Raw genomic sequence first — 23371 nt, 5'->3', positions numbered from 1 at the left:
CCTACATGAAGTCTTAGAATAACTGGTGATCTTTTGCCTTGTTAAACTTCTTATAAATTATTTTTTAAATGTTTAAAACTACTAATCTTTGATGATTACAGGAAGCCTTTTGGCTAGAACAATATTCGTGGGCGCTGTTCAAAGCGATGTCACACATGTTGTGCATCGGATACGGCCGGTTCCCGCCGCAGTCACTCACCGATATGTGGCTTACGATGCTCTCCATGATCTCCGGCGCCACCTGCTATGCCCTCTTCCTCGGTCACGCCACCAACCTCATCCAGAGTCTTGACTCATCTAGAAGGCAATACCGAGAAAAGGTAAACTGATTTCGCTAAACGATTAGGCTCTCAATGTCTAGCGTCCGACTTCTACGAAGATAGTTTGTCAGACCGTAAGCTGTTATGAACATCTTATCATTCTAAACAGAAGCATCTCCAGTAACGTGTGATGCATTACGATTCCCTTCATCGCGTGAATTAAATAATCTAATACCTTTTCGCATGTTGTATGGTTCACTTTAAGTCGTCTATAACAACTAATTACTAGTCATTGCCTGTTTCAGAGACTAGACGTGAGTACAGATTGGATGATTGTTAAATGGTTACCGTTGTAAGAGATCACAGAATCATTATTCATCACTTGGTTAAACTCTCTACGCACATTAACTTTTCGGAGGCGATTAATATTCATCTTCATGTAACAATTTCACAGAAATAACGGGTGTTCATAACAGTTTGCTTCTGATTACTGCTTTTTGTCATCTTCTATTGTGTATATTCTTTATAAACTATGTTAGAAATATATAATATAATTATACCGTGTAAAATAAGATAGCTAGACTCACCGTTATATGTTATACAGCACTGTTTGATTTTGTTGTGAAGCAAAGTGTGTGCGTAAGTTCGTGTGTAGCTCTATTCTAACGAACACAGTATTTAGCCTAGCTCTTACAAATGTAAATACGCTTTCAAATTGATTATGTAAAATATAATATTTTAGGTAAAACAAGTAGAAGAATATATGGCCTATAGAAAACTGCCTCGGGAAATGCGACAACGTATCACCGAGTACTTCGAACATCGCTACCAAGGCAAATTTTTCGACGAGGAGCTTATTTTGGGAGAGCTGAGCGAGAAATTACGAGAGGATGTCATCAATTACAACTGCCGTTCGCTTGTAGCCTCCGTGCCATTCTTTGCCAACGCTGATTCCAACTTCGTATCGGATGTCGTCACCAAACTACGTTACGAAGTCTTCCAACCTGGTACGAAACTTATGTATACTATAATTAATTTAACTACTAGTCGCCCGTTGGTCGAAATTAGACCATAATTTATAATAAATGACGATTATAAGTAGGTTAATGCACTTCTTCTCCACGTTAACTTAAGCTATGTTAAATTTCACGTCCACGTTTGGAGAATTTCCTTAAAAAGAGTATAAAATTTTCTCTTCACTTACTAATTTAATTATTTTTTGTAATAACAGCAGTTTAAAACTCTTTCAGGCGATATTATCATAAAAGAAGGAACCATAGGGAACAAAATGTACTTCATCCAGGAGGGCATCGTAGACATCGTAATGGCAAACGGAGAGGTTGCAACCAGCCTGTCCGATGGCTCCTACTTCGGCGAGATCTGTCTCCTGACGAACGCTCGCCGAGTCGCCTCCGTCCGCGCCGAAACCTACTGCAACCTCTTCTCACTGTCCGTGGACCACTTCAATGCGGTGCTCGACCAGTACCCTCTGATGCGGCGAACAATGGAGAGCGTCGCCGCCGAGCGACTCAACAAGATCGGCAAGAACCCAAACCTCGTGGCACACCGCGAAGACGACACCACATCGGAGGGGAACACGATCAATGCGGTGGTGAACGCGCTGGCCGCGGAGGCGGAGCACGTGAGCTTGTCGGACGACAGCGTGGCGCGGCTGTCGGAGCGATCGCTGGGACTGGCGTTGCAGCCGCTGCAGGCGGCGTCGTGCCGCATGGCGGGCGTGGCGCTGCCAGGACTGGGTGTGGCGGCCGCGTTGCCGCGCCCCAAGTCCGAGCACGACTTCAGCGCGGCGCAGGGCCCGCCGGCGCCGTTGGCCGCCGCGGCCGCCTTCCACAAGTCGGACGCTGGCATCGCACCCTGACGCCGCACGCTGTGCTAGTGCGCGTGCGTGAGCGCCACTCGATAGCAATACTAGGCTTAGTGCGAGCTCGCCGCCTCGCTAGTTGTAGCGTAGATATAGCTGCGACTTCGCCGGGCCCGCCCGCTGAATCTCATTTTGTGATCTTATACTTAATTCTCCTGTGTTATAATTTAGGTTAAATTTTATATCATCGACGCTGTGAGGGATCGAATACGTGACGTATTGCGATCGTATAGAATATACCTGTTATATATTGAAGGATAACTATTGAATCTTTATAGAGATACCTTGCCATTAAAAGAGGAAATAATTAATTATATAGACTAGACTGAGATGTAAAATATCACTATTTTATGCTTTGTTGGCGTATGAGATTGTCGCTGTTGTTGACGGATACGAAGTCGATCGCGTGATACCGATCGAAGATGTACCTTTGAAGGTTCCTGGCATAGGCCTCGAAAATGTTATATATTTGAAATTGTTAACCGCATACTCGTGCGCCGAGAGAGGCGGGAGTAGGCAGATAGGCGGAGCTCCGTACGAGCGACGCACGACACGACTCGTTCGAGTCTCACAAATCAAGAGCACATTTGCTTTCTTAATTTTAATATTAAGTAGTCCTACCGACCGACAAAGATTATGCGATTTCTCACGATTTCCTATTTAGAAGTGGATCAGTAGCGCTTCGGGTCGTTTTCTTTATGTAAATATTGTAATTTTGAGAATTCGCCAGTAGGGTTTGTTTTATAGAAGTGAGGGGCGACGTTCGTCGGAGCGGTCCAGTCAATTAACACGTAACCCGCGGCGCGCGGCGGACGTCAAGCCCTCGTGCACCACTACACTTCGTACCTTGTTTTTATTGTAGTCGAAGTAATAATTTATTATTAATAGAGATCATTTTGTAGAAATAAGTAGGCCGAACCGTTAACAAATTCGGACGAATTAAGTTATGTGATAGGCAGTAAGGCCGCGAGCAAGCCGCCACCTCTCGCCCGTCGCCGACTCGGGCCGTCCGCCACTTAGAAATAGGCACGAGTAGCCCCACTGCTCCAATGTGCATGCCACTCGAGCTCATTTTGCCACTTTGCTTCATTCCAGACTTTAACTCTTAATTTATTTTCAGTATCTCTAGTGAATATTTATTCCAATAAGACACGATTTAGATGACGCAATCGCTTGTCTTATGGCCGACATAGCGATAGGAGAACCTAGGAGCGCCGACGCCAAGACATATCGTAGAGGGCGACAGCGTCGAGCCGGCGGCGGATTTGCTTCGGCGACATTCATCGTTGACTAATTCTTATAGTGTCATGACAATTTGTAAAGAAGTTTTGCAAATGTTGAATTTTTAGCCAAAATATAGTTAATTGAGACGACGAACCAATATGCAGTAGCTTAATAGTAGTTAAATGCAGCCTAGTTATCAGTTTGTCGATTAACACCAATAGATACTTTATACTTTTAAGATATTTATACAATCGATCAGAGTGACTATTATGTCAATTTATCTACAAAAAAGATACATATAAATTGCAATTAATCCCCAGAAGCATTTATTTACCGTTGTTTTATCTAACATTGCCGCTTTTATAAATAATATAAATTTTATAGAAGAGATCTATTTTTATTGTGAAGTTGAACCGCTGGAAAGTAAACTTATATAGAAACGTGTGTTTTTTTATTCACAAATTTTAAAAACATTGATATTATTCTGATTTCTGTTATGTCTATTTTCACCAAAAGTGCTCATCGCTGTCAAGAAATTAGAGAAAATGCATTAAAGAATGATGAAAATCGTTTGGTTGTTTATATTATATCCCCGTTTATAGAATTATTTATAATCCCGTTTATAGAACGTTAGACATCAATTCAATAAAACATATTTATTTTGATGTGGTTATTTTTCATTTGGCACCCTAGATGTAATGTTAATTAAGTGTCTTCATTAAGGTTACTTACTTTTGTAAGTAAGTTAACTATGATATTTAGATCCATAAAAGCTAATTGAAATTGGAGCGATGCCCTACTAACCTACTATAAAAGACTGCGATTTGAATACCAAGCATTTAATTATAACACGTTTCAAATGTTTAAAAAGAAATCATGGGTTCGATTCCCAATCAAAAATATGTTCATTTTTATAAATATACTACTGTTTTATGATGAAAAGGTGAACCTCTCATTCCATTCCAGCCACCGTAGCTTTTAATTAGACTTACTTTTATTACGTAATTCTTTGCCCTTTGAGCTGTAAAAATGACGTAGGCAAGAATTCTAGATCTCAAAAATGGCTACAAAAGTCAGCTTTTATTCTCGATTGTCTACACCAGACATTTACTCTTTGACTAATCTTTAAATGACCTAAAGGTCTATGTTACCAGATCATAAAATTACAAAAAAAAACTTAATCTTTAATCTCGACGTCAGCCGTCTAGCTGTCACTGACTCCTCGAACTGTCATTCCGATTCCGTCATTATTTCAAGTATTTTTGAAGGAGGGCATTGTACGGGTCTGTTATTTGTGTAGTGAATATAAACAGTGGAAATATGAATTAATTTTCGCATAAAATCGCTTTCAATCCCTTATACAAATGGATAATGAATTTGTACTAGTACTTATTTAACTTTTATGAAGATCTATTGTTAAAGTTACAAAATGTCTACTAGACGTGCTAGAATAAAAGCTGTAACATCCTTGCCACCAAGAAGAAAAAATGCTGAAACTGCAGATGTTAAAAATAAACCTGCTCAAGTTAAAGAAAACGTAGAAAAAAGCCTTAAAAGCCCACGAACACCACGTCCATTAGCAGAAAAGAATGAAGTGGATGATACCGCCGTACTTCCTAACACTTCAGTTGAAGTTACCAACGCAACAGAGTATCGAAGTGTAATTATAACTCCGAATAAAAATGCAATTGCACCAAACACAGTCGCCTCTCCAATTAACCCAACCGAGAAAATTAAGGCGTCACCAAAAAGTACAGAAAAAGTTTCTAGTAACGCCACTTCTGTTATTAAATCAAACAAAATTATATTTGCGTCGCCACAAACACGTCGGGATAGTCCGTTTAGGAAAGCTATTGCATCTCTCTTGACTTCGCCAAAAAATACCACTAAAAGTGCTGATGTTAACCAAACGAAAAGCCCGTCACCACAAATAAATAAACATACACCCAAACAACAAATAATAAATGACAACAATGAACTGCATATAACAAACAAAAATATACATAAAGTTACACATAACATAGTCAGCCCTGTTGGAAGCAATACAACTGAAGGTAAATATGTAATTACATCCATATTACACTAAAACTGAAGTAGACATTCTTACAGTATCAATCATAAAGAAGTATTTAAAAAGAAATTACAAATCATTTAATAACAAGTTGACTTTAGTCTGCACAAAATAAAAAAAACACAATTTGTAACCTATGTGTTCTTCCAGACTATGTTCTATATGTATACCAAATTTCATCTAGATCCATTCAGAACCAGGAGATATCTTCAAACATCCATCCATCCATCCATACACCTATATTCAATGGATACACAAACTTTAAATTATAAGTCTGTTTCATAAGGTCCAAATAAAGTCCTGAATAAGCTTCTTGGAACTTATTTGTCAAATAATGTCATGTCCAAATAAGCTGTGAAAATTAAATAGAAAATTTAATAAGTCAGTTAATTAATTTATTAGTTATCCAGCACTTTACATGGACATTGTGGAACAAACTCTAAACATAATATAGTTTTCTATTCTAATTTACATCCTGAAAATCTGATTTTTTTTAAAAATCAACTAATACAAAGTAGCCAAACTCCAAAGTTACACTCATGTTACTATGTTTGGTGCCACTGAGTTTACTTTAACATGTAAAGTTTGCACTTGTCCTGAATATGTTAGTTTTCCTTAGCACTCTGATACATTAGTTACTGACCAAAAAGTGATACATAGAAAACACTAATTTTAATGATAAAAAACACATTAGAATCAATTTTTTTCACATAATTTTCAGATTTTAATGTACCCAGCGTTCCTGAAAGTGTCAACGATGAGACTGTTATGGATGGCATTGTACCATTGCAGCAAGCTGGCAATGTACCCAAGCCTATTGATATTCTAAAAAGTGAAATTATATCAGAAAATGTTGAAGTTCTTTTTGATCCAATTGTACCATTACCTTCTCCAAGTAAAGTAAGGCCTAAACTGCGTCCAGCTCCAAGACTTGGACCTCATAGAAGAAATAGTATACAGGTATACTGTTAGGTACTTGTTAATTCCAATTTAAAGAATAATCTTATTAATTGCATATTACTATAAACCAGAGGTAGTCAAGTCATAAAACAGCAATAACTATATATGTATAATTATATAAATATGTAATAAATATATAGTATGTATATACCTATATATATATTTGTGTGAGTGTTGGGTGTGAGCATCTTCCAGTATGTTAATTTTTATGTAACTAAATTTTTAACCTTCTTATGATATACTGGACTGTTTGACCAGTTGTACACCCCTGCTACAGACTCACAAATTTGTTTCACTCCCTGGGCATAATACGAACTAAATTATGTGGCCTCCATCACACTCCTGGTAATGTCTGTGGCATATGTTTTTTGACAGAAATAACAGCAACAACAGTACCTCTCACTAGACAAGATAAGTTTGTTGCACTATACATAGTGTGTTTATGTTGTATATTCAATCTATATTTTTAAAGGGCAGCGCCAGTGAGTCTGAAGATGAGACTCGACGTGCGCAACTGTCTAGTGGTGCAGCTACTCCATCTTTGGGCAGACAACGTCATGATTCACACACATCCAGCACATTGATAAATAGGTTTGTATAATTGTAAGTTGTATATATTATATTTGTCTTTCTATCTTTCTTGCGGACTTCGAGGTGCCTCTTTTGAGGTTAGACAGCACCTCAATTGAATTGTGTTCATAAAAGATGAATACTTTGACCCAATCATTATTATTTCCTCATATTTACCTCCAATACCTACTTGTAAGAAATTTCTGTCTTTATATCAAGTTACCTTTAATACTGTATTGTTTCAGAGAGGTAAATCGTGTGAGGAATGATTCTGTTTGTTCAAGTGCAAGTCAGTTAACCGCTCCCAGCGTTGTCGCTTCACCGCTTAAGGAGAAACAGAGCAAGTGAGTATATAATTGCCTTAAACTACTCAAAAGAAATGATGTAGTCCGGTATTTAGCTTTGATCAAGTAAAATATATAGTTAAACCCTGGTCGGAGGCTACTAAGTGGTAGGTTCACACTAAGCTAAGGTTGTTGTTTCCTGAATTTGTTTATTTTTCGTTCTCAAATTACTATTAACATGATATGATCACAGGCAAACTTTTTGCTAGGTCGGTCAGAACGGATGCAATGGTGGTCAATCAAATTTTGGCTCATATTAGGCCGACCTTGGGCTTATAAGGTCTTGGTTTTGATGTCTAATGCCTGACTTTAATATTTTCAGATTACGTCGTCAAGAGGCGGCCAATCGGCGGGCCGCAGCGATGCGACGCAAACGAGAGAAGGCAGCAGCTAAGCGGGAGTCGCTTACAATGTACGATCTTATATTCTACAACCCCACCACTAATCCTATTGTGTGAGTATTTTTCTGTATTTGTTTGAATTTTAGTTAAATTATATTTAGTATAATATTCACCCTTAACTTAGGGTAGGCTCCGAGCCCCTCGGTGGGGACGTATAGTGAGCTGATGATGATGATATTTAGTATTGCCTCAAATCTTTCTATTTTATTTTTTAGTCCAGACCAAGATGAATTAAAAGCGAAAGAGGAGAATGCAAAAGACGCAAAAGAGTCTGCAGCTAAAGCAGAGGAGTCAAAGAGTAAAGAACAGAATAATACAACCGAAGAGACTGCGCCTGCTCCCGCGCCGCAGATCAAACTCGGACCTAATGGAGAAATAGTTCTTGATGAACAGAGTTTGGTAAGATGCAATAAAAATCACTGTTATGTTGTATATCTGTTTCGCTTAAATTGTGACCTTTTGTTACCTAAATTAATTAACAGATTTTTGCGACTCCAGATCATGGAGTAACGATGCTGATATCAATATATTCTATTTGTAGTATAAATGCGTTATTTTGTAAACTAATATATAAATGACTAAATACTTATTTGTTCGGGTAAACCGCCTAGTTTCGAGCTTAACCTGTGCGTTTCATCAGGTTGAGTGGTTGTGTTGTAGGTGATAAAGCCGAGTGACTCTGGGCGCAGTATATCATGCGTGGTGCGGGAGGGTGCGTGGGGCGGGGGCGGGGGCGCGTACCGGAGAGCCACGCGCACCGCCGACTGGAGCGCGCAGGAGACCGTGCGCTTCTACCGCGCTATTGCCGCCATCGGCACTGACTTCACACTCATGGCGCATCTCTTCCCTGACCGTAGCCGTAAGGATCTTAAGCTCAAGGTAACACTATTTACTTAGTTACAAACCACAGTTAAACATTTCAAATATCAAATTCGCGACGATAAAAAAAATATTTAATTAGTAACTTATATATTTCAGCTTAATCAGATCAGCCATTCTGAAGATACGTAATAACAAACATCCATCCATCTAAACATGCACTTATAATATTAGTAGTTAGTAATATTGTTATATTAGTTATCCAGCCTTTTCTGATGTGCAGTTTAAGAAAGAGGAGCGCCAGAACGGCGTGCTGGTGGACAAGGCGCTGCGGTCAGCGGGCGCGTGGGACGCGGAGGCGCTGCGCGGGGAGTTCGAGAGCGAGCGCGCGGAGGCCAAGCGCCGCGCCGCCGCCGAGCGCGCCCGCCTCGCCCGCACGCTGCACGCAGAGCGCGACCGCGTGCGCACCTGCCGCGACCTGCGCGTGCGCAACAGTCAGTGCACATACACTTCAACTATACTCGTATCACTTTACAATAATTTTCCTATATTTTTCTTTAATTTTTAACTTACAGGTAAAGGAGGTAAAGCTCTAGAATCCACGATGATACCAGGAATTACGCAGCTCAAAGAAAATGAACTGACCACGGCGGATGAAATCATCGCACGCGCCAAACAAACTAAGCCGATAGGATTAGAGGACGTGTTCGTGGAAACCCAAGCGCCACCTGCGCCGGTATCCGCTGTTAACAACAAGACTACACCAAAAGTGGCCATCCCGAGGTCTGCGAGTGCCAACGTCACGCCGAATGCGAATGCTCAACCCGCCCCGGCGACTTTGAATAAGAGCAGCGCCACACCCGCGGTACCCAACAACATCGAAACCGGATCTTTGGTCGTTTTGACCGTAAACGACCCCTCGTCCCCGTCAAAGAAGATGCTGCAAACTTACATCGCTCATGGCGGCGGCAGACTGACCCCGGTTTCCCTGCCGACTACCTTACTCAACTCAGTCGTAGGTTATATGAAGAAGGGAACACCTAAAAACACAACGACAACCGGTTCCCCACATTTCGCATCGCCGAGCAGCGTCACCAGCCAAGAGAGTCGCGGCAGCAGTACTCCTGGAGTCATCCAGGTAAACCCCTCGCCCACCAAGAGGCAGCGGTTAAGCTCTTATACTATTACACAGATCTAGCATTCAGCCACTGTAGTATTGGCTACGCTATATATCTTAAGATAGCATCGATATTGTCAATATATTAGGAAACTTTGACAAACGTAATCGACCTTGAAGTCGAATACAATAGAGTCGCTACAAGAAAGTTGTAGCAAAGAGCAGATCGGGTCAAAACACCGCGCTCTTGGACACACTATCTTGTCTTACCACGGTTACAATACTGTGTCAAAGCTCTCAACTGCAGTGATAACTAACCATTGCTGTAGTTAAACCAAATACCATGACTCACCATTGATGCATACAACTCATGGCACAATTCGCACAGCTGTTGTCATGTCACCATCGCTGTAACTACCGTGCCATATGCTTTGCCATTGCTGCGGATGAAATTTACTAACGTGTCATGACTAACGTTGACACAAATCATGAATATTGAAGGAGACGTTATATTTCAGCTTCCATACGATCTGGGAACGTGTCACTATTTATTTGTAAATTTTGTATTATTTTATTTTCATAATTTTTATGGATTCAGTGTATATGAACCCAACGGGTACTTTCCCCCATTGGATGAATTATTTCCGTGAATTTAAGATTCGGGAAAATAATTACTATTGAAGTCTATTTTGCTATTAATAGTCAAATAATGAATTCATTTTGTCTTGTCTTCTTATATTTTATGTTAATATAAGATTTTTAGTTAATAGCAAATACGTTTAATAGTGTTTTTTTTTTAAGTTAAAAGTGCTGTGAATTATGTTATATGATTTAAAAATAACTAAGTTTTTATTTTACGTACTTCAGTGACATATCTTAGTTATTACTAAAAGGTAGTTAATAATTAGGTTAAGTATTATAGGAAGAAATTTGGAATCTTTTCCTTGCTAGGATAACTTTGGCATTAGATTTTATTAACATAAAAAGGATGAACGTAAATTACCACCATTCATTCAATTTTAAAAAAACATAGAAAAAGTGAACTTTCTTTTTCTTACTTCTGTAAGAAGTCATCTGTCAGAAGTCACAGATCATTAAATTCTATTAATATCAACGATTTTCTTTTATTTAAAGATATACTACTGCTAATAATAAGATCTTGTTAATCCAAATACTTTTTACAAAATCTATTGCTTAAGTGCTTTAGCTTTAGGTATTTATGCAATAATAAGCCTTTATGATATATATTAGTATAATAGTAGCTTTTAGTTTAACGCGTCGTCTACTCCTCGAACTGTCATCGGCTCACGATCGCCGCGGCTTGACGTTGGTAGAGCGGGATAAAGATATAAATTTGTTAGCAAAACAATGTCTTTTCTGCTTGAACGAGTTGAGGCAACCCCGCAGTCGTTTGATGGCGATTGGAATATGTCTGCGACGTCAAGGCGGATATATGAGAACGTATGCTTAATCTTTAATCGTATGTATTGTGATAGTGTTAGTTTCATGCTAGAAAATTAGAAACCTGCGTTGATAAAAATATTAGAAGAGGCTGTTTAGTCAATTTTTGTCTAATGATAGATTTTTTTGTAGTTTTGGATCTAATACATGAATTGTAGACGATGTTGTTTAAAAAAAATAGCCCGTTAAAAAAAAATAGAAAGTTAGCCAATTTAGCGTTAATACGTGTTTGTAAACTTTTATTACTTTTAATTCAATCTTAAGAGATTTAAAACTTCATATATCATTCGCTTTTGGATCAACTAGTTGACGTGTGGCCATTATTTATTAAAGAAAAACAAAAAAAATGACGTCGAAAAAAAGACTACCATTTGACTCCTTTTAAAACTTATGTTGAATTCAACTAGTTGAACGAAAAACGGCCAGCACTTGATAAGTTGATTCCACTAATACGATTAATCATATCCCATCCCTAGTGATACGTCACTGTATCCCTTACCTTGTATCCATTACCGACAGATTTATTTGTACATCACAATCTCTAACACCTAAAATACATACATTTTTTTTACAAAATTATATAAATGTGTCTCAATTGAATGCATTATCGATTATTACAATCGACCGTTAATTTTCAACGTAGTTTATTTACAGAGGTGATATATGAAAATGGGAAATAAAATATGTCAAAAAAGTAGTATAAACTTTTGCTTTAGAAATGTATAACAGTAGGATGTATATCTCTAAAAATCTATAAACTCATAATAACCCACCTATGTGTATTTGTTTTACAAGAAAACACTTCTTTAGAATTGTAATATTCAGATTACAAATAAAAATGTTAGAAATCTGAGTACTTTTGTTTGATTTTTGTCATTAAACCTTTTTTTATAAACATGTTCAGTATCACTGACTTACATAGTATGTGTTCAAATTACAATGCTCACTAGCCCTCGTAAAGATGCATATAAACAAATCAAAATAAACATTTGTACTGAGTGCAAAAAAATGAAAAAGTCGGCTTACTTTTATTCCTAGTTCAAAAATTATTAAAAAAAATTGTCGTAGATTTATAACCTATAGAAAGTTTCATAACAATTGAAACATGAAGGGTCGATTTTTTTATTACAAATGACATTATTCTGGGAGTTTATCCAAATAAAACACCTTCAGAGGCTTTTCCCGTCTCACTTTTGTAGTCCAGATAGGTTATAAATCTATGCAAATTCTATTTGAAAACATTGGTCAATATAAAACTGAAACAAAAGATTTTTTTTTGGATATCTATAATCAACTAATGCGCTTCAATCACTTCATTCGGGAACCACTGAGATGATTCCAATGCATCCCAAAAAGATAATTCTGGGTCTAGGAATTCTTGGTTCATCTGATCAATATCTATTATCTTCTTGTGCTCTGTAATATTAAAAATATAGCAATGTTATACCAGAAAATATTTACATTTATCCATACACCAAGGGTTCGTATACTGCCTTTCAATAATTATAAACCACATCCTAGGACAAGCATGGAGCTTACTTGATATAGTACAAGAAATTTTAGTACCCAAAAAAATCTAATGAAATATTTAAAAAAAAGGTTTGATGTAAAAAATCATAAATTTTAAGGTAAGTATTCATTATTAAGTCACTTACCAACTAGTGCCAACTCATCATTTTGCGCCTTAACAATTGCAGCTTGCACCGGTTCGACAATAGGTGTGACTGCTGCAGCGCTCTGGTCACCTTGTCCATAATAACCCGACCAAGCTGAGTAATTTTGCCAATAGGCTGATGGATCATAATATTGATTATATTCTTGCTAAAATAACAATAATAGTGTGAAACTACATACATTAAAAAACAACTCTATAATTAAATAACACTATTAGAATCATTATAAAAGATTAGTTAGTTATTAACACCCTTCATAACATATTTTCATTAGTTGGTAATCAGGATAGCCATATACTCTTGACTATAACTCCTACATGTCTCATGCACTTTGAGATAATCATATGAGGTAGTTTAAAAGTAATATTTTTTTCAATGTAGTTAGGTAGAACATAAAAAGACTTCAATCAATCATCATCAGCTCACTATATGTCCCCACCGAGGGGCTCGGAGCCTACCCTAAGTTAAGGGTGATTAGGCCATAGTAAACCACGCTGGCCTAGTGCGGGTTGGTTGACTTCACACATATCTTGAATTTCTTCTCAGATATGTGCAGGTTGCACATCATATTGTTTTCCTTCACCATCCAAACCGAACGTTGGATAAATAAAAAGACTTACTGATCCATTATTATAAGCAGCATTTGATGTCACAGATGTGGTTGAATTCTGATTTGTTGTTACCCCTTTAGGTTTGGGAACAGCTGTGCATATCTTGAGAGGTTTAGTGCCGAGTCCTGAATAACCATTCATTGCATACAGTGCGTTCCGTTGCTCCTCCTCATTACCAAATCTAACAAAACCATAACCCTTTGTATATCCTGTGCCATCCAAAATTACTGAAAGATCAAAGAGTATTTATTTATTATTAGTAGAACCAATGAATTCTTTGTAATGCCATGTAAAGTAAATAACATAAAATGTAACAGATAAGTAATAATACAGATAAGTAATTCAAGACAAAACTATAAGCATAAAGATTGTTACCTTTTGCAGTTTTAATTGATGAGTACTTAGATGCAAATACTCTGTACAAAGAATAGTCATCTACATCAGGACTAAGATCCCCAACCCACACAGAAAACTCTCTTTCTTGCTGTAGGTTTGATCGTGCTTCTCTAGATGCTGTATTTAACCTAAACCGTACCACCGGAAATGTACCTGGGATAGGTTTACCATTAAGTTTGTGCATGGCATCAATTGCTTCTTCATCTGTCTACAAATATACATTTGTTTCTTTAAAAAATTACTCCATGCATCTCATTTAGGTTGATATTTTTAGGAAAAGGCAACAAAATAGTATAAAACTGAATCATATATTGAAAAAGCAATAAATACCTGAAAGTGCACAAATGCATAACCAGCAGGTTCACCTGTAAACTTATTTCTCATAACTTTGACTGTCAATGGCCTTTGTCCCATCCTATGAAAGGCTGCCATTATAAAACTTTCCGTCATATTGGGCTCTAACTGTAAGGAAAATCATAACTTTAATAAATAATATCATGGTAAACTCAAATAAACTTTTAGGTATGCACAGTTTTAGTGCGCAAATTTTGCATGGTCAGTAATTAATACCTATAACGTTACTTACACTGCCCATCCATAGTTGGCACTGCATTGCCATCAGTTCTTGTTAAAAATTTTCAAAAAAGTTTTCAAAGTTAAAATAAGAGCTGAAGTAGAGGTAGACGCAATTTATACTTGTTACTGTTGTTCACCACTTTACAAGACTTCAAATCCCTTAGTTTATCAGTTGACGAGAATCAAAATAATTTGATTAATGTATTACAATCAAGATTTTTCATAAATTGTTGAAATTAAATTGAACTAAAAACACAAGCAAATGTCTGTCATATATGTCAAACGTCAAATAAAATCAAAAGGTATAGAGTTTAACAGAGTTTATGGTCTAATTTAGTGTTGTTGGTTGGTCGTGCAGTGATTTTGAACGGTAAGATCTTGAGCTGCTATTTTGAGACCGTTCAGAGGCAGACTTAATTAACACTTATTATTTCTTAATTTTAAGGTAAGTCTTTATCGAAAAAGAGTCATCAATGAAAACAGGTTTGTAAAAACATCCTTCATATTTATTGTGAATTGCAAATATCGATTTAATAAAACCTTGCAATATTCGTTACGAGGTGAGGTTACGACCCTACTCATTATGTAGAATGTAAAATGTGATGATGACATTGACATGCAGTATGCAGTGCAGTGTATGTTTTATATTTTGTAGTATGTGATAGTTATACATGGTATATTTATTCTTCACATTTCTTTGTTTCGATTTCAGTTTGGCTATTGTATATTGTTAAAATTTTTTAAAAAAAGGGACGTGTTAAAAGTATCCTAAATAATAAAACATGTCAAGATTAGACAATATCGACGCCTTAGATAGGCAATTGGCTGACTTACAAATGAGTAAAGACAACCATACACCCGGAAAAGTAAAGAAGGTACCACCAGCTGTGCCGCCAAAAAAGAAGGCGCAACCACAAGTTCCTCACAGTGCCGTAGTGAATACATTACGTGAACCATCTTATTCCACAAAAATTTCACCTGTTTTAAATAATAATGCCTCAACATACAGTAACATATTTTCCTCTAACGTGAGGCCGCCGAATAAAGATTACGCAAACGTGAATCATCAACCCAATCTACAATCTCCTTACAAGGCAACTGCACAAGTAAAAAGCAACATTCCCACTTATAGTAATGTCCCTGGATATACAAGCAGTCTGAACAAACCACTGCCTCCCCCTCCGCCGCCACTACCTCCGCAACATTTAACAAAGCCTATTTTGTATACAACACCAGCTTTTGAGAATAACACTGAAGAGTATTTACCTCCACCATCTCCAGTGAGTTCTAACTACAGTGAGTTAATGAGAGCAACAGCTAATCTTAATTATAACCAGGAGAGACCTTCTTATCCTCCTATATATCAAAATGAATATCCAGAATATGGAGTGTCCCAGGCTTCTACTTATGAATCACTATATGAGCCTATTAATCTTCACACTCAAGGAAATGGTCAAGGAAGAACCAGTAATATGCCAATATCCAAAACTAAGTCACCTTTACCTAAAGAAGAAGAAGTTGATGCACTGACTAATCTCCTTGTACAATCTATTTCTGATAGTCAAGATTTGGATATATTTGGTATATGCATAAAATGTGATGAGAAAGTGGTTGGTGAAAGTTCGGGATGTACAGCAATGGGGAATATGTATCATGTGAAGTGCTTTTGTTGTCACCAATGCAACACTAATTTACAAGGAAAGCCATTTTATGCTGTTGAAGGGAAGCCATACTGTGAAGCAGATTACTATGAGACCTTGGAGAAATGTTCTGTTTGCAATAAGCCAATTCTTGATAGAATTCTAAGAGCTACGGGGAAACCGTACCATCCCACATGTTTCACATGTGTGGTGTGTGGTAAAAGCCTTGATGGAATACCATTTACAGTTGATGCCACCAATCAGATCCATTGCATTGAAGATTTCCAACTGAAGTTTGCTCCTCGTTGCTGTGTTTGTGAATTACCAATCATGCCAGAAGAGGGAGAGGAGGAGACTGTAAGAGTTGTTGCATTAGATCGCAGTTTCCATGTTCGTTGCTACCGATGTGAAGACTGCGGTCTTATGTTGTCTTCTGAAGCTAAGGGCCATGGCTGCTATCCTCTTGATGGGCACATTCTATGCAAAACATGCAATGCTCATCGGATTCGTCATCTTACTAAAGTAATGACTACTGATCTTTAAATGCATAATATAATTAGATTTTAATTACTTATGACATTTACAGATAAGAAGGCACTATACGCTAATGTCTTGGATGACTAATTATTCTTGGGGAAGATTTTCTTTTTCATATTTATCATTATATGCATATTATTCACTTTGTAGCGTAAGAAATATTTATTTACAAGTAACGATATACTTAATGCTTTGCTTATATAAAGTATAGATTTATACATAAGAAATTATTTTTTGAGATATTTACATTATATACAAATTTAGTATTGAATCAAGCCATATTAATAAAAAAATACTACTGTGAAGACAACTGTTCCTATAAGGTAACTTGGCAATTTAGCTTTTCGAGTTTTTGAAAGACTGAGATAACATGAAAAGCATAAATCAACTATTCATATCCCAAAATGGCAACTAAAATATGTGATTAATTTACAAAAAATGTTTAAATGCATTATGAATGCTATAGTTTAAGAGCCTTACATATGTCTATGTATAAAAAAAACAAGGCTGTTGTGTTAATTTATTATTTAAATAAATATTTATATCAAACAGCTCTTTATTTGTCTTCTTGATGAACTTCAGACAAGTAAAAATTAAGATATTGTAACAGATATAAAATTACCGTTTGCACTCAAAAAACTTGGTTGTATAGTTTTTGTTAGGTTTGTTATTAAAAAAAGGAGTGGTTTTACATATATCACCGATCGTCATACAATAACTGATAAAATACCGATATGGTTGATATGTTGGAATATGCGATTAAAAAAAATAAACTTACGATTATACACGTCTTTATTTTTTTTTTCATAGTATATACAAAATAGCAAAGCTAAAAATTACAATACTGGCAGGAATATATTGTATAGAAAGGCACTTACATCACAGTTATTTTAATATTAAATGGAATGGGAATTTAAGGGAAGGTAGTGATTTTAAACTTTTTTATACTGCTTCATTATACTTTCAAATATTTCACGACTAGTTATATCACCCGGTAAACTTCGGTAAAACATAAAAATTATGCATCTTATATAATAGACATATTGATGTGTAAACATAATTATGGTATTTTTTTAAATTGTGTATGAATATGGTCACAACTTTTGTGTTTTAGAAAAGAAAAATCCGGTAGCAGTATAAAAATGACTACAGTCCTTATGAGATCCATGTTTATGACTTTATAGTAACCAACATATTAAGTACTAGCTAAATTATACAGGAACATAAAATAATACATCCAGTTTACGAGATTCCATTACCATTCCGAACAGATCCATTATCAATAAGTACTTTCTCAGTATTAATGGCAGTCTTTTAAATCAATCTATATTTTTATCATGTCATTACAATCAATACTGTATCAGAAAAACATAATATGTATGTCTTAAAGTTACAGTATATTCAGTCATAGTTTGGCAAAATTTTGGCAAATAATATAAAATCTACACATTTTAAGTCCACAATCCTTGAACTTTGTATTGAATTTCATGAAAAGTTTGTCTTTAATATTTATGCTTTATGTTTTAGTTTCGTGTTAAACTTTGGTGGACTTAATACCTGTTTCATAAACAAAGATCTTTTCTCCTTTATTTGTTTCGATGATAAATCATAAATATTTGTACCAGACACAGATTTCGATTCAGATGAATGATAATTAGGTCTTTTATGGGTTGAAATTATATCTTCACTTCTCAAATCTTCATTTGTAACATCCAATTGATTCCGTAATATGCAATTATCAGACTGGTGTAATGTATTGTCTGAATTATAAAGTATTTCTTCATCTGAATGTAGATTTAACTTAGGTTCAAACCGTTCCCTTAAAAGAGAAAATTTCCTCCGCGGTCTATTACGTGTAGTTTTTTTGTTGTTTGAAATTTTACTTGTGGAAGTATTAACAAAGGATGATGAAGCGTCTTTATGTATCAGAGATTGCAGTGAAGGCGTTTTACGACTTAAACTCAAATCCTCATTTGAACTGAGAGGTAGAGAATTTTCAGAAACCATTTGCCATAGGAAGTCCACGTTTTTACTTGACAAATCTTGATGTTCAGTTCTAATATTATTATTTTTAGAATAAGATTTTGTTTTAGAAATGTTAGACTTTTGCCGTCGCGCGGTACTTTTATTATACGATACTTGTGAATTAGGGGACGATGATGATGATGAAACATTTACGTCCTTTTTACTTGTATCAAATTTGGATCCATGGAAGACATCCAAAATATTTTCTTTTTCAGGTAACGACTCCATTATGTTACTAGAATTAAATTTGGAAGGTTCTTTCCAAAGGGCCCTTTTCAAATTATTTTCAATTTTTGAAGAATTAAATTGTGGCGAATTTAAAAATTGTTCACGTCTATGATATAGATTTCTAGGCGAATTAGTGACTGTTGCTTTACGAATTTCATCTATTGTCGCTACCAGTGAACTTTCTGAATTGAGTCGTTTTTTGCAAGCGGGATCAATATCCCCCAAATCATCAAGCTCTTCAAGAATAGGCTCCAAATGATTCGGATCCTTAATATTGTCTATCATACAAGGCTTAGCCAGGAAAGTTTCATCATTTGATTGGCAAACTACAGAATTCGCATAATCTTCTTGAGAACTCCTATCGAACTTTACGAATACATTTGAATACGTGTGAGCCTTTTTCGGAAAGGGCGGTGCTGATAATATGGCGTGTTTCAAATCTTGTGAAATACAACTACTGATTTCGGAACTGCCAGACGTTAATGTATCTCTGCTCCTGTCCCTAACTACGCTCCCATCGTGAAGCCAATTCTCAATATCACAGTATCCATTCCAAGATCGCAAGCCCCACGCTTCTCTTGCGATGTTCACCGCACAAATATTCTCATAGTCGTGTACTGACAGAATTTCAGTTGGAGTGTCCAGATCACGTTGTTTAGAGTTTAATAACTCAGAGCTAATGCCGTTCTTCTTCTTATCTTTCTTAGCATACATTTCCTTGAGTATATCAAGAGCTATTCTTTGAATATTCTCGATATCGGCATCTTGGTTACCTACTTTTATATTTTTTAATGCGCTTAAACATAATTTCTGCACAATATTTTCATTAAACGTATTTATATCAGAACTGTTGATATCACTGAAACTTAAATCCAAATCCATATCTATAGAATCTGACGAGGTTTTTTTATTTGAGCCATCGGTATCGTGGCTTATCTCAGAACTATGATCAGTTTTTATTGTTTTAGCAAATTCTTCATTTACAATATTACATGCTTCTAAATTTAAATTTGTTAATTCATTACGTAGTTCATCCGATGAACAGATTCCGCGTCGCTTTTGCAAATTAAGTGTAAAGAAAATGGAGGTAATTTCGTCAATTGAATTTTCTATATTCTCTATGGAGGGTACTTTTAAAGTAAGTTCTGTTGGTGGGGCGATAATCTTCTTTTTATTTATTTTCGAGGTAATTTGCTCGATTTTTGAATTGTCCCGTTTTGTAGCAGTACACTGAGGAGTATTCTCTATTGAATATATTTCAATACTCGATGCATCTGCGCTGACGTTGCCGACTGGCGCAGATGTAAATGTCGGAGATCCAGATCTAGCGATCCAATGATCGAGTAAGAATTTCTTATCTGCATGTTCACTTTCAATTTGGGATACTTGTTCTTTTATTGTTGGATCTTTGCTATAAATAACAAATAAGTATACAGAAAGTTATATTTGTTATAAACAATAGATATTACAAGGCTAGATCTTTTTATAGAAAATGATATTTTCTCTCAAACATGTGACACTGTGCCGGTGTACTGGCGCAACACTAGAGTTATTAATATTATATATCGACACTAATGTCCCCTCACTAACGCAGTTTGACACTTGACGTTGCAACGAGAGCCGGTCATGCGCGTCATGTCTAAAAATCCAGATATTTAATAAGAGAAAAATATAATTACCTTGGAGTGTCCGTAGTTTTATCTTTATTTGCACTTTTAAATGACCTGACATGACACAATGAACTGGGTTTACTAGGTATATTGCCAGTCTGGGAAACTTTGTTATTCAGTTCAATATCAGGCTCGGCGTATTTCCATGGGATTGGTCCTTTTGAATGAAAATATCTATAATACAATATCATTGCAAACATTCCTGAAATAGAAAAAGGCTTTGATTAACACATGTGAAAATTAATAGCAATATGTGAGTGTTACACTTGAATAGGCTAAAATAGGATAAGAAATAATGTCTATGTAACATCATCATCAGCTCTCTATACGTCCTCACCGAGGGGCTCGGAGTCTACCCTAAGTTAGGGGTGATTAGGCCATAGTCAACCACGATGGCCAAGTGCCGGTTGGTTGACTTCACACATATCTTTGAATTTCTTCTCAAATATGTTCAGGTTGCATCACGATGTTTTGCTTCACCGTAAAAACGTCGGATAAATGTACATATGTAAATCGGAAACCGAAACACATTGGTGCATGGATGGACCTGAAGATTGCAAGTCAAGTGTTTAACCCCTGAGCCACCAACACTCTTTTTATGTGTAACATACTTTTAAATTTTTAAAAAAATGTGTCAAAGAACTCACCAAAAATAGTACCCGCAATAATACAGATAGTTGCAGCAATCGACCAAGGTTTTCTTTGTTTTTCAGTATCCGTTATTAGCACGTATAGAAATAAACTGCCAAAGTTTTGTGTGACCATGAATGTATAAAACATCATAAGACGATACCGTGTTTGACCTTCTCGTAAATTTATAAACGAGAAACAATACACAAATCCCATAACCGCATTGTACAATGTTTCTTCAAGTTTATTAGGACAGAAAGTTGTTTTCTGTATTACAATCCAAAAAGTCATAGCAGCCCAATGTAATACTGAAAAAAAATTACTCCCTGTTTAAATAATACCCTCCATCTATACAACATTTTATTTTCAGGAAACATACATTTTTAAATAGATTAATTGTAAAAGAAACTCACCTAATGGTAATAACGTCCACATACCGAAAACAATTGAAAAGAGTAAAATCCCTGCAATTCTTCCGATCAACATACCGAAATGCCATATTAGTTTTAATAACAGCGATTTCCATTGAAATGTTTCATTTGATAATAATATAATACTGTAGATGTATGTAATACTGCCCCACACTACTGAGGCTATTGATGCTGTCAGTGCAAACACTAAAACACATTAAGAAAATACACACATTAAAAAAATCTATAGTAACTTTTTAAAAATGAGCAATTATAAGATTAAAGGAGCTAACAATTGGATCATCACGAGCTGACTATACATGCCCACTGAAGGGATCAGAGCCTGCACTAAGTTAGCAGTAACTAGGCCTTTGTCAAGCATGCTGGCCTAGTGCGGGTGGATTGACTTGACACATATCTTTTAATTACTTTGTATATATGGTTAAGTTGCATCACAATATTTTCTTTAACCGTAAGAGAATTTTCGCTATAATGAAATCAACAATATGAATTAATTTAACTAACCTTTAGTATGGTAATTCTCATTTAACATCAATATAGCATATGTTTGCAGAATTATCTGCGGTATTGTACCCGTAAAAATATATAAATAATGCAAAAGGCTCAAATCATTTCTTTGACATATTAACTTTTGTGTTTTTACGGATTCCAAGTTCTTGCAGGTGAACACCTTTCGCAAGAATATTATATACCTAAAAAATATGGAAATAGTTACATTATATCAAATTAAGGACAAACCAAAAAATTACGATAAATTTATGAAATTAAGCTAAACGATGAACATTTAGTTTTGCATGCTATTATTATAAAGATTTACTTTCCATTCTTTACCTTTCTAATAATCCTACAAGGAATCCATGTGTAATCCAATGTTTGATAGTTGATTTATTGTCTATAATAAACCATCTTATTGAAAATATATTAATTAGAACATTAGGAGACAACATAAAAATAAAAGTTGCAAGGGCCCAATGTAAATACCCATCTTTGCAGTATTCTGCAAAAACCAGGATATCTGAAACAATACAATTTTAGTCATTAAATAATATAGCTCTAAATTCTTCACCTTTGTTTGTTTTAATAATTGGAGCTATTGATTTAAAAGCGCGAATATATTATTAAAACCCTCATCCTGATTAATTATAGTCAGGATTATAATATTGTTTAACAGCTCTATAATTTTTTGTGAATTTAAGTTTTTTTAATAACTTATTAATGATGCCAGAAGATTTATTCTTTTTAAGGAACTGGCGACCATAATTATTTCTTTTATAGTAGATTGAGTGTTTGATAGTAATTTAACAAACAGATAGATGAATAATCATGTCTTACTTGTAATAACTTTTTGGTACACAAAAATAATAAATACCTTCATAACTAGTGGTGAGTAATAATTGTAACGTACCTGTTGTTAAATCGGCTAGTATTGTAACAAGTGATATAAATACACTTAACACATTAAACACACAAAAATATTCATCGTCGTTAGCTACAGTCTTTCTGTCTATTTGACTACCGAGTCTGCAAGTCTCGGCCATTCTATATAATTATGCACATTATTAAGACAAAGCACTCCTTAAACGGCCATTCTATTTACTCTTACCAAAATACCTATAGGATATATATGCTGTTTAAGTTTTAACCTATCAATATAACTTATTATTATATTTAAGTTTAAGTTAAGTCAACGGCAGCGCAGACGCAGCTCATTTCAATTCAATCAAGCCAGCGACCACAGATAACCACAAAGCAAACAAGTTTATGTGTATTATCTATGCGATTCACATCACACTCTCTACCCCTGACCTCTACATAATGGACATGCTATAAACCGGGATTTTTGTG

The 23371-nt window shown here is 35.7% G+C and overlaps 5 protein-coding genes across 13 annotated transcripts in view; 3 read left to right on the top strand and 2 right to left on the bottom strand.

Moving 5' to 3' along the window:
• Ih (hyperpolarization activated cyclic nucleotide gated potassium channel Ih) overlaps positions 1-3936 on the top strand; it is a 143504-nt gene extending 139568 nt beyond the window's left edge. For all 9 annotated transcript variants that reach the window (XM_013307319.1, XM_013307328.1, XM_013307324.1 and 6 more), the window contains 3 exons: positions 102-320; positions 1003-1267; positions 1511-3936. In XM_013307319.1, the coding sequence (XP_013162773.1) occupies positions 102-320; positions 1003-1267; positions 1511-2139 (1113 nt within the window). In that variant the 3' untranslated portion in view covers positions 2140-3936. The remainder of the gene's footprint in view (positions 1-101; positions 321-1002; positions 1268-1510) is intronic.
• Positions 3937-4618: 682 nt separating this feature from the next.
• Bdp1 (transcription factor TFIIIB component B'' homolog Bdp1) lies at positions 4619-10346 on the top strand. The gene is made up of 9 exons (XM_013307340.1): positions 4619-5420; positions 6159-6397; positions 6870-6988; positions 7213-7311; positions 7634-7765; positions 7928-8111; positions 8373-8591; positions 8815-9025; positions 9107-10346. The coding sequence occupies exons 1-9, from the start codon at positions 4796-4798 to the stop codon at positions 9727-9729; spliced, it is 2451 nt and encodes an 816-aa protein (XP_013162794.1). The 5' UTR covers positions 4619-4795; the 3' UTR covers positions 9730-10346.
• Positions 10347-12231: 1885 nt separating this feature from the next.
• Secp43 (tRNA Selenocysteine associated protein) lies at positions 12232-14653 on the bottom strand. Its single transcript, XM_013307342.1, has 6 exons — positions 14376-14653; positions 14120-14251; positions 13769-13997; positions 13403-13620; positions 12765-12930; positions 12232-12525 (listed from the first exon to the last, which is right to left on the bottom strand). The coding sequence occupies exons 1-6, from the start codon at positions 14406-14408 to the stop codon at positions 12404-12406; spliced, it is 900 nt and encodes a 299-aa protein (XP_013162796.1). The 5' UTR covers positions 14409-14653; the 3' UTR covers positions 12232-12403.
• Positions 14654-14978: 325 nt separating this feature from the next.
• On the top strand, positions 14979-17082 carry LOC106114226 (thyroid receptor-interacting protein 6). The gene has a single exon (XM_013307341.1). It carries the CDS (start codon positions 15148-15150, stop codon positions 16546-16548), a length of 1401 nt encoding a protein of 466 aa, XP_013162795.1. The 5' UTR covers positions 14979-15147; the 3' UTR covers positions 16549-17082.
• A 60-nt stretch (positions 17083-17142) lies between these two features.
• Positions 17143-23235, bottom strand: LOC106114224 (uncharacterized). Its single transcript, XM_013307338.1, has 7 exons — positions 22932-23235; positions 22358-22541; positions 22031-22218; positions 21509-21712; positions 21113-21403; positions 20475-20667; positions 17143-20206 (listed from the first exon to the last, which is right to left on the bottom strand). The coding sequence occupies exons 1-7, from the start codon at positions 23062-23064 to the stop codon at positions 18052-18054; spliced, it is 3348 nt and encodes a 1115-aa protein (XP_013162792.1). The 5' UTR covers positions 23065-23235; the 3' UTR covers positions 17143-18051.
• Between the last annotated feature and the right edge of the window lie 136 nt (positions 23236-23371).

Source organism: Papilio xuthus, unplaced genomic scaffold, assembly GCF_000836235.2.
Source record: "Papilio xuthus unplaced genomic scaffold, Pxut_1.1 DF828142.1, whole genome shotgun sequence".
In the NCBI taxonomy this organism is placed as follows: domain Eukaryota; kingdom Metazoa; phylum Arthropoda; class Insecta; order Lepidoptera; family Papilionidae; genus Papilio; species Papilio xuthus.
This window is presented reverse-complemented; position numbering and strand designations above follow the sequence as displayed.

Coding starts and splice junctions, on each gene's coding strand:
- Bdp1 (XM_013307340.1), top strand. CDS start 4,796: ATGTCTACTAGACGTGCTAGAATAAAAGCTGTAACATCCTTGCCACCA. Junction 7,766..7,927: donor CCCACCACTAATCCTATTGT/GTGAGTATTTTT, acceptor TTTATTTTTTAG/TCCAGACCAAGATGAATTAA. Junction 8,592..8,814: donor GTAAGGATCTTAAGCTCAAG/GTAACACTATTT, acceptor TCTGATGTGCAG/TTTAAGAAAGAGGAGCGCCA.
- Secp43 (XM_013307342.1), bottom strand. CDS start 14,408: ATGGCAATGCAGTGCCAACTATGGATGGGCAGT. Junction 14,252..14,375: donor GCCAACTATGGATGGGCAGT/GTAAGTAACGTT, acceptor TTTTCCTTACAG/TTAGAGCCCAATATGACGGA. Junction 13,621..13,768: donor ATCAATTAAAACTGCAAAAG/GTAACAATCTTT, acceptor TTGATCTTTCAG/TAATTTTGGATGGCACAGGA.
- LOC106114226 (XM_013307341.1), top strand. CDS start 15,148: ATGTCAAGATTAGACAATATCGACGCCTTAGATAGGCAATTGGCTGAC.
- LOC106114224 (XM_013307338.1), bottom strand. CDS start 23,064: ATGGCCGAGACTTGCAGACTCGGTAGTCAAATAGACAGAAAGACTGTA. Junction 21,713..22,030: donor TGAGAATTACCATACTAAAG/GTTAGTTAAATT, acceptor AATGTGTTTTAG/TGTTTGCACTGACAGCATCA. Junction 21,404..21,508: donor GTGGACGTTATTACCATTAG/GTGAGTTTCTTT, acceptor ATTTTTTTTCAG/TATTACATTGGGCTGCTATG.